Raw genomic sequence first — 11139 nt, forward strand, 5'->3', positions numbered from 1 at the left:
CCTGGAAGTCGCAGCTACTCTATAGAGTGGTTTATGCTGTGGTAAACAACAGAGACCTTCTTTTAACACAGCTGCAAAGTAGAATTCCTGGAAAGTAACTGTCTAGAGGCTGATTGATTAGAATTTCAGGGACATGGAGAAGTTGGAATGTTGCAGATCCTGAGCCTCTTAACAGTTTCTCTAACTCCCAGTAAAGAGTCATTCCCAGTTCACTTCTGGGTTGAATCTAACTTTGTAGAACTAGCAGATAAAAGCAGACCTAACATCTTGATAAACTGATAAAAACTTTTGGAATGTATTAACAGAACCAATCAAAAGATAAATGTTATAAAATAGCATCTGAGGCTAACAGCTGAATCCCACCTTTTAGATATTTCCACCATTGCGTTTAAAAAAAAATGGCTTCATGACTTTCTTTGTTCCATTACTATAAAAACCTTCATAAAATTATTTGTACTTGAAACATAGAATTGCCATCATCACTGACACTTGGCTCCAGAATACACATGTCCTATCTCCCTTGAAAGAGGCCAGGACAGGTTCCCCTGAACACTCTAGCACTTGTACTCACATGAACATGGACACTATTACCCTGTATACTACACATACACACAGATTAATAAACAAATTTACCATCTTCCATTGTCTCTAGTCATGTTTCATGCCCTGACTTTCTGCCTGTACCTTTAAAAATACCTTGTATATATTGATTTTGTTCCTGCTTCCCTGAGTGTTGATGTATGTATATATGAAATCAGAATGAAATTCCTACTTTTAGCCACAGTTTTGCTGCTTAAAATTTTAAAGCAAGCCTTCCATGAAGTCAGTGATTGGACACCATGTCAAATATGGTCATCAATGACTGTTTCATAAAGTTAATTTTATAAAATATTGTATTTCTAAAAGGGAAACTTAAGCTTACTAGTTTTTTCACATGTAGGTCTCATCACACAGTATTATATGTTGTGATGATTGAACTCAGGGCCCCCTGCATACCAGAGTTATATTGCAGCCAAAGTAAAATTACATACTGGTCATTATTTGCTAAGGGGTGCTGTCCCGTGCAAAGTAAAATGTTTGAGCATTCTTGCTTATAAGCATTTATCCACTAGAGGGCAGCACCATACTGGTTGTGATAGTAAAACACCTCTAGGCATGTCTAAGTGGTCCTGGAAAAAGCTGCTTCCATTTGAGCACCACTGCTGTAGAAAAATGTCTCATTTCTAGTAGCTCCTTGTAAACAATTTTAACCTTTAACAATTTATTAACCTATTGATAACTGGTCAATAAAAGGTAGTAGATAGAATATGTAAGAGCAATTATGTATTGTTCTGTTAACGTCTCTCATAATCCCTGATGAGAAAACAGATATTATTTTTTGAAATCAGGTTTCAAATTTTCTTAGCTAAAAATGGTGGAGTAGGACTGAGTAGACATGTCATAATATTGAAAGGAGCATCTGCTTTACATCTGAGTAAGACTCGTCATTTCCCTTTTAGATAGGATTGCATATTTAAACATTTAAGTCCTTCCTGAATTCTCAAAAGAATAGAAACAGACTAAAACTGAATAGTATAAAATATGTATAAGAGAAACTGGTTGAAAGTAAGTTCCTACTAGGTATGTGTGAGTTAGTGGACCAGTTATGAGGTATTTAGTAGACGCTATCAAAGTTATGCACTGTATTGCTTGTTTACAGTACTTATTCCCTGTCCTTTTCTTATTCCAAGATAAAGTGAAGTCTTTTCGTGCAGCGCTACAAGAAGAAGAACAAGCCAGCAAGCAAATTAACCCCAAGAGACCCCGAGCCCTCTAAGTTGGTATTTGCTACTAAAGGATCCCCAGAATCCCCAATACTGTAACAATGGTGGTCCAACTGTAAAGGCCACTTGAACATTTTTGAAATCTTAAGTGTGTGGAAAATATCTTGTCCTTCATCTGAATGACATTTCAATTTTGTGAAACACTCCTTTGTCTACAAAATGCTTCTAGTCCAAGAGGCACAACTAACAATTCGGATTAGTGAAGTATTTTGTTTCATTTACCCAAATAGTGATTGCTTTTGGATATCCTTGCCAATTTTATGTAAAGATTTTGGAAGTAATCCAGAAGTGGAAAATAGGGGAAGCCACAGAATTTCCTTTAACTCAGATCAGTTTTCGTAGCAAGACTGAGCAATTTTGAATATGTTGCGTGCATGCATACCTCATCAGTGATTGTCCATACTTTGCCTACTCCTAGAGACAGTTGTGCTTACTCATCCTTCTGTGCCTTGACTAATAAGGCTATTGACCCTAGATTTCTGAAACACAGCCAAGATAAATGACATTCCTTATTTGTAACTGTAAATTACCTTTATTGTGTGTACATTTTTACTGTATTTGACTTTTTTTGTGTGTGTGACTAGTTAATTTTGCAGGATGTGCCATATCAATTGAACGGAACTAAAGTCTGTGACAGTGGACATAGCTGCTGGACCATTCCATCTTATATGTAAAGAAATCTGGAATTATGATTTTAATACCATGACATGTGATTATAATTTTCTTAGCATTTTCTTTGTAAAAAACTAAAATATAAACTAGTTGGTGTATAATAAAAAGTAAAGAAATTCTGAGAGGAGTTTTATCTTAGGATAATACATATATATATGCAGTGTGTGTGTGCCAGTGGTATTAACAAGACTAATAGTGTAATTTGATCCTTAACAATGCCGTTATTTAAGTTGAAGTGTTTATTAGCTCACCAAAGTTTAACGTACTGTTAAAGGAAACTGGCTTCTGATGCATGAACATTTGTATGTACACTGAAAGTAGTCCATAATATGTTAGATAAACCAAGCATAGACAGTATGTAACCCCTGAGAAGTGTTGATGACTTATGAGGCAGGTCATATCAAGCTCCAGCTCCATCTAATACCTAGTATGTGATGGCTTGTTATTTGGTGAGAATCATATTTCACCTATATAGGCTACTCTTTAAATGGCAGCACTCATTTTTATAGCTGCTAATCTAAGAAAGAAAACTGGCCAATTTTCATGTAAATATTGTTTAAAGATATATATATATATATGTGTGTGTGTGTATATATCTCTAGGAGTTTTCCCTTGGATCCCACTATATTGTCTAGTAGGTTAACCAAAGACCTTCCCATGGATCTCTTGGTTAACTCTAGGGAACCTACTGATTTACTCAGTAACCACGGGGAAATCTATGAATAGAGTCAGCAAGCCAGATTCTTCACTTCACTAGTCATAAATGAGAGGGTAGCTGAGAGGAATCCTACACCATGGTGAAAAACTCTGTAAACATGAAATCTAAATCAAATGTAGATTTTTTTCACAATATGCTTATTAATAAATGAAATTTATGAAACAAATTTAGAAATAATGTACTTCAATATAATCACCTTTGTTTTGGAAGAACTCAGGTTTTCTTGCAGTTTTTTATGATATATTCTTTGTATTTGTTTCAAAGACAAGAGGAAGAACGAAGGATTATTTCTATTGACCTTGCAGAAGTTGTTTAAGAAGGTAATTTTTGCTGGGTATAGTGGTACATGCCTATTTTCAAAGCAGGGGCAGGTAGATTTCTGAGTTTCAGGCCAGCCTGATAGACATACTAAGTTCTAGGACAGCCAGAGCTATGTACAAAGACCTTGTCTTCAGTTTTGAGGATGGTTCATATGTAATGGGCACAATAAGGACACAAACTTGCGCATAACTTGCCTAACACTTATGGCATTGGACAGGTATTATCTTTGAAGGTCCTTATAAATATATGTTGCCTTTGGCTTCGTCCTGATCTGTAGTCAGAGTATATCAATAAACACTGGGAGGTAAAATATGATTGAGCTTTACAGAGGAAAAGATTTAGTTAGGAGAAAAGCTGAGAGAGCCTAGTCAAGCAGACTTGTTCCCTAATGTAGAGACAGTACAAGTGAACTCTGTGAAACTGTTCTCTGATAATAAACAAACTCTAAAAACAGTTACTGTTAATGTGACAAAAGTTGCTTCAGCAGCTAAGGAAATTTTTTTGTTCTAGATTAAATATTCTTTAGAAATTTCTCAAACATAAAAGCTGCTAACTATTCATAGCTAACATCATAACAGTGTTTATAATTATATGACTTTGAAGCTGGATTTTGGAGGAAAAACTTGGCAAACAATTTATATTCTTAAGTTTACTTAATTGGAAATATTTCTTTTAGGTTTTAGGTATAAAGAGAGCCAAATATCCAATGAAGCTAGTTTAATTTCCTTATATAAATAAAACTAATTTATTAAAATATATAAACAGCATTTATCTTCTATCTGACAATATTCAGGTAGTAGAATTTTAATTATCTTGAAGTCAGGAATAACCAGGAGCCTGTAGTTGTAGTCTGTTCTTTAAAGAGCTAAAACTGAAACTGGAAAACTTCTTTGCAGTACACAAGTGCAATCCCAGAATTAATTTAGGGGCTGAGGCAAGATTCTGAGATTAAAGCCAACCTCAAAAAGACCCTCTCATTCAAGAAAGGGAATAAATCATAAATTAATAACCTGCTTGATTGACAAAACCCTCCAGAATTTTTCTAAATCTGAAAATTGTAGATCTTGTCTCCCTTAAGAAAATACATGATTTAACATGAGTTAGTTTTTTTCAGGCTTCTGCTTTCACAGGTAGAGTCATATGCAGAACATGCCTGTACTGTGTCACTGCATCAGACTCTAGCTCCTAGAATTATAATGTTGTTTGTGTTGCAACAGGCAAACATTAACACATAGGAACTATATATATATATAGGATGAAGGTGTGTGAAGAAAAGTCACATTAAGTTCCTTACAGTATATGTGAATGAAGAGTAGTATGGGGACTTTATGACTAGTTGAGTGAGCTGCAGGCCTAAGTGAGCGTCACAGTCTAAAACACAGTGAATCAAAGTACCATCTTCATCAAATACAATGTTAGAAAGCATAAGTGTATGGTTGTGCGAGTCTGCGGCTTTCAAACTTGGAAGGCCATTCTATTTATATTGAACCCTGCCCTTTGCAGTATATTTAAAACACATCAACCACCTTTCACATACAGGATAATAAATGGTATAAAAGTATTATTAAATAATTTAAGAAGTAAATGATGTCCTGTAGAACAAAATTAGTGGTATTCTCAAATATTAGGATTATATACTTTCATTTTTTTTCTTGGTCTTGAGAAAATTGTTTTCAAGTGGCTAGGAGAAGTGGATACCTTCTGCATTGAATCCATGTAGCAACCTGAGGGAGAGGAGACCAAAAAGGATGATGTTAACCACAAACCCAACTTCTGAAACAAAGTGTACCTATACCATTAATCCTCAGACATACACCCATCAACATACTTAAGGCTCCTACTCCAAGCACTAGTCATTAAGGAAACTTAAGTACACCTTAATAAAAACCATGGCATGCTTGTCTTTTGTTGTAATTTACTGTTTGAAATTAAATTGGTACTGACTGAAATTACCTTAAAGACTTGCTATTCTTGGCCTAAGCTCAACGGCACTTTTCGATTTCAGCATGAGTAGCTGAAAAAGAAACTAGCTGGAATCTGAGACAAAGTGAGATGAGTAATCTCTGCTTATTCTCTGGACTGTTACTGAAGTTTACTAAAATATACAGTACTTCTCTTTGAGGATACTATGTGCTTATCTGACTTTTATTAGAAAATGGCATGCAGAGGAAGTTAAGAATGAAGTTTTTAAATTAATGTATCTGTACCTGAGGTTATTTTTTAGGATGGCCTATAGGAAGAGGCCCGTGTGGACTAAAATGTCTGGAAAAGCAAAGTGTAGGTGCTTAGGATTAGCATCCAGTGAAGACTCAGTACTCCTGCTGGCTAGCCAGTAACACAGTAACAATTGTTCTAGACTGTCCTACTGAAAGAGCAAATTAATGACTTACAGCACTCCATCCTCATTTTTAAAATTCAGTCTCTAGAACACTAATGCTTTAAAACTGGGTAAAATTGAGGAGACATCCTAGAAGAGTACCTGTCAAGCTGTGCAAGGCCAATGCAGTCTCTAGCAGTGTAGGAAAACAGTTAACAAAATGTCCAGTAACTTCTGAAAGTTAGTGTCAGTAATCAGTACAATTGGGTAATAAACTGAAACTTGCTTAATAGAAAGTAAAACAAAATTTAGTCCACATCGCCGAAATCTGTGGTACCCTTTAACTTTACAGGTGTAAAATTTGCCTCAGGCCACATAACTGCTATTAAATGGATAATCAGATGATGTTGTTCTAACTGGAATTTCATGCTTCTCTGTTTAATAAGTAAGGAAATAATGGGTCATCAACTCCAGTTGTGTGTGTTACAATGCTTTTTCTAATGTGAAGAGGTGAGCAGAAGCTGTTAAGATCATGAATGAGTTTGGAGCAGGAGGAAAGAAAAACACAGCACACATAAACCCAGGCTATGTTCTGGCGCAGACTGTTCTTTACTACTGTTTGTAACCCATTCATTCTGCCACAGCTAACTAGCTGCCATCCTTTACCCCAGTGGTTCTCAACCTGTGAGGCATGACCCCCTTGGGGTCAAATGACCCTTTCACAGGGATTGCCAAAGACCATTGAAAACAACAGGTTATTTACGTTACAATTCATAACACTAGCAAAACTACAGTTATGAAGTAGGAATGAAAATACATGATGGGGGTCACTACAACATGAGGAACTGTACTAAGGAGTTGCAGCACTTAGGAAGGTTGAGAACCACTGCTTTACACCAAATAACTGTTTTCCACTCCATGAAAGTGCTATGCAATAACTCACCCAGGTAGCACCTTACGCTGCTTAAAAGCCTTTAAATCTCTGTCTGAAGATACCACAGTAAAGAAATGTAAGCATTTAAAACAACAGATGTAATTACCTGATAAAGTCATCTATGTCCATGGAACGGGCCCGTTTGTCACTAAAACCTGTGCTGGTTAGGATTCGCTGTATTTTATCTGCTATACTGAAATCTTCTGGTATTACCTATCAATATAAGATCCAGAATAAATGATCAACATATCTTTAATGAAGATACCATGACTCTTCTTTCAAGTTCAGTAATTATAGTCACCTTTAATAAATCTATAAATGACAGCTGAGAAAACTGACGGTTTGGGTAAGACTTTGATTTCTAATAAGAGGCTGATTTTTTGACATAATATTTTGAGTTATGCATGCATATATTGCCTTTCATCTTTAAAAATGTAAAAATGTAGGTTTCAGACTTCATGAAATTTTAAAGCAGTTACTGGTCTTTTAAGAATATTCGTACATTCTTGATACATAGTTCACCTAACTGGGTAATTTACTCTGTAATTACTCTCAGGAGTAACTTCTCTTTTAAGTATAATAGCTCACCCCTGTAATCCTAGCACTTAGGAGGCAGGAGGACTAACCCAAATTTAAGCCAAGCTTATGCTACAGAGTAGGACTCAAAACAATAGTGATTGACTTTACTTGATTTACACTATTTATGCAAAGACCTTTTAAAATCTAACTTAGTTTTTAAAATTAGCTTCATATATTGGAGCTTTTGTCCATATTAGAGAATAGAGACAGCTCCATGGTATATTAAGCCAGAAGAGAGTATGGGCCATGAAAAATACAAAGGAAGAGTCCAGATAGTGGTTGTATATGCCTTTAAACCTTTAATCCCAGCGTTTGGGAGTTTGAAGCCAGCCTGAGTCAACAGAGCTATTTCTGGGACAGCCAGGGCTACAGAGAAACCTGTGTCTCCAAAAATAAAAACAAAAGCAAAAGGAAATAGTCTTAATATGTCTGCTCTGTCAAACTTAGAATGCTTGAAAACCAACAAACTTGGCATATACCCGAACGTGTATGCACAAGGACTCCCACACTTGAATTCAAATCAAACTGTTAACAGGCATGAGGCATATAACCGGAAATCAGCTATTCAGGCTACACTTTGTTCTGATTATTTAAAATTTCTAGATGTTTAAAATAAAAGCAAAACAGAAACTTTAAATTTGTGCCTACTAGTTTGATATAAGTCTTTAGCCCCAGCACTTGGGAGATAAGTAGACAGTTGCAGGTCCTCAACTATACAGTGGCAGCCTGGGCCACTATCTGAACAACAAACAGGATAATCACAATTTAGAGTAGCGTGGCAGCTTAAATAGGTTTTGGGCCCCATAGACTCAATGTGTGTGAATGTTTGGCCCATGGGAAGTGGCACTATTAGGAGGTGTGGCCTTGTTGGAGGAAGTGTGTCACTGTGGGGTGGGCTCTGAAGTCTCCTAGTGCTCAAGCTCCACCCAGTGCAGAATCAGCCTCCTGGCTGCCTGCAAAGAAGACAGTTCCTTTCTGCAGCCTGCTGATGAAGATGTAGACCTCTTGGCTCCTCCGGTACCAAGTCTGCATGTATGCCTGCCATGCTTTCCACCATAATGGACTGAACCTCTGAAACTAAGCCAGCCCCAATGAAATGTTTGCCTTTATCCAACATTAAAGATTAAACACTATTATTAAAGGTTTGCCTTGGTTATGGTTTCTCTTCACAGCAATAAAACCCTAAGACAGGTAGCAAATTACAGACATTTAAGCCAAGAAAACTATTAATCTATATATTTGAGGAAATTACAAATCAGATGAATACAACTCTTATTAGGGCTAAATACAAATGTTAAAGAGGACAGAGTTCATAGAATTCACAGCCTGTTGAAACTCAAACTCAGCCTAAGCTACAAAGCAAGACCATTCCAAAACTATAGAAAGAGATATACTATTTACAAATTATGTACTGACTTTAAGGGTCCTATAGGTTATGTAAGTTAAAAAAAATTTTTTTTGGAAGCTTGAGGGTAATTTTATCAAGGGTTTAAAAAACACTACAGAGCAGGCAAGCCGCATGCCTTAGCAGCTGCTCTGAAGAGAATCAGGAGGGAAGGGAGAGAGCTATGCTGCTTCAAGTAAGCTGCCATCTCTGTCAGCCAAATGGCAGGAAGGGCTTCCTTAGAGAACAAGGAAGAAATCCAAAGTGCTAGGGAAAACCTGCTTAGAACAGATGAAATAAAGAAGGTTATGCTTTTGTTTGTAATCCAGACAGGCAGGCAGACTTAGGAAGCAGTATGGTTGTGTTCTGTAAGAGACTGGTAAAAAGATAGCCGGGTGGTGGTGGCGCACACCTTTAATCCCAGTACTTGGGAGGCAGAGACAGGCAGATTTCTGAGTTCGAGGCCAGCCTAGTCTACAGAGTGAGTTCCAGGACAGCCAGGGCTACACAGAGAAACCCTGTCTTGAAACAAAACAAAACAAAAACAACAAAAAAATCCAAGAGGTGTATGACTTGGGAGGCAGAGGCAGACCTCTGAGTGTGAGGCCAGACTGAATTCCAGGACTATATAGAGACCCTGTCTCAAAAGGCGAACAGAAATCCATAGAATGATCTCTACTCACAGTATTCTGTACTGAACAGTGAATTCTGTAGTTTTTTTCCAACAGCTGTTGTACTGCACTTGATCTGAAAATTATGACAAGTATAAAATCAGATTATACATAATTTAAATTTAGACAAGATGAAATATATGTTTATCAGTTGGTTCAGTGGTAAAGGTACCTGCTGCATTGCAACCTAAAACCAAGCCCTAGAACCCACACGGAGGAAGGAGAAGACCACTCTTGCAAGTTGTTCTCTGACACTTCCCACATATAAAAATGCCACAAAACATACTCTTAAAAAAAACAAACTTGCTGGGTCTAGGGGCAATGACCTATAATACTAGCTGCTAGAAACACTGAGGCAGGGGGATTGCAAGTTCAAGGGCAGCCTAGAGCTCAAAACAAGAGGTTACAAGGAATCATTGAGTGATAAGAATATTCACTTAGCATGCTTGACCATAGGCTCAATCCTTGGCATTGCCAGGAATAAAATGTTAAAGCTCTCTAAAATCAAATCTTACCTCTTTTGCCTTTGGATATCCCCAAATGTTAGATTTTTTTTTTCAAGTTAATAAACAGCACAAAGACTAGGAAGCAGCTGAGCTACTAAAGGCATTTGCTGTGCAAGCCTAATAATCGGAGTTCCATTTCCTGAACACATGTAAAGCTGTGAGAGAATCAACAACTCACAGTGGTCCCCTGACCTCACACGTGCACCATGACACATGTCCCCACCCACAATGAAATGTACAGAGAACCCAAAAGCAAAACCTTGGCAAATTTGTGGCTTAATTACTGTTTTTTTCTGTTTTGCAAAGAAAAACTAATTTGACTCCCAACTCCAATTTTCTTATATTTTGCCTCTCAGAGTAGTATGAAATTTTTAAAAATGAAGTCTGTCTGACCTGAGTAATATTCGTACTTTAGGGTACCTGTTTATTGGTAAAAGACCAAATGCTATGACAGTCCTGGAAAACTGGTCCTTCACTAGTACAAAACAGTAAGTTACTTACTTGAATGCAGCGGACAGTGTCTTGTTTTTCCGAACAAAAGTGATCCTTACTAAGCCATCCCATTCCTGAAATGTAAGATGGATATTTTCTTCAGAATATCCAACTTCTTATCTACTCCTCCTTCGTTTTTAATATATAAAGCCAGAGGGAATGAAAAATGGTGTACATTTTGATCTAGCTAGCACATATCAAACAATGCACAATTCTGCACTTGTGTGAATCTCACTGAGTATATTATCATTTTTTAGTTGAGGGGGAAAAAGTTGTCACCATTCATAATATGGCATTAGGATCACCTTCCAGAGAGATTCAACCTAGGCATAGTGGGACATGCCTATGATCCCAGCACTTACGATAGGAGTCTAACTAAGGTCATCCAGCACATACATAATTTGAGCCACATGAGACTCTACCTTAAAAAAACAAAACTGAAACGAAACAAAACATCAAGTTTAGAACACCAACATGATTTATGATGTAACTTGTCCAACAAGTTTTTCTCTTATGTAATTAATTAAATTTTATATCAAATGGTCTAGTTTTTTTTTGTTTTTTTTGTTTTTTTTTTACCCAAAAAGCAGTAGTAATTTTAATTCAAACATGTCTGCCCCTAGGCTGAGGATGCAGTCCAACTGGAGCACACTTGCTTCGGGACCACCAAACAGCGTTACCACAATACTGTTCAAACACTTGCTTCGGGACCACCAAACAGT

The 11139-nt window shown here is 36.9% G+C and overlaps 2 protein-coding genes across 3 annotated transcripts in view; one reads left to right on the plus strand and one right to left on the minus strand.

The window, feature by feature from the left end:
* Kif2a (kinesin family member 2A) overlaps window positions 1-7041 on the plus strand; it is a 61431-nt gene extending 54390 nt beyond the window's left edge. For both annotated transcript variants that reach the window (XM_028783778.1, XM_028783786.1), the window contains exon 20: window positions 1731-7041. In XM_028783778.1, coding sequence (XP_028639611.1) covers window positions 1731-1816 — 86 coding nt within the window. In that variant the 3' untranslated portion in view covers window positions 1817-7041. The remainder of the gene's footprint in view (window positions 1-1730) is intronic.
* The window catches only part of Dimt1 (DIMT1 rRNA methyltransferase and ribosome maturation factor), a 12636-nt gene continuing 5733 nt past the window's right edge, over window positions 4237-11139 (minus strand). Inside the window, exons 9-12 of the mRNA XM_028783797.1 lie at window positions 10427-10491; window positions 9432-9495; window positions 6892-6998; window positions 4237-5258 (exon numbers count right to left, since the gene is read on the minus strand). Of these exons, the coding sequence (XP_028639630.1) occupies window positions 5216-5258; window positions 6892-6998; window positions 9432-9495; window positions 10427-10491 (279 nt within the window). The 3' untranslated portion in view covers window positions 4237-5215. The remainder of the gene's footprint in view (window positions 5259-6891; window positions 6999-9431; window positions 9496-10426; window positions 10492-11139) is intronic.

Source organism: Grammomys surdaster, unplaced genomic scaffold, assembly GCF_004785775.1.
Source record: "Grammomys surdaster isolate TR1022 unplaced genomic scaffold, NIH_TR_1.0 99, whole genome shotgun sequence".
Taxonomy (NCBI): Eukaryota; Metazoa; Chordata; class Mammalia; order Rodentia; family Muridae; genus Grammomys; species Grammomys surdaster.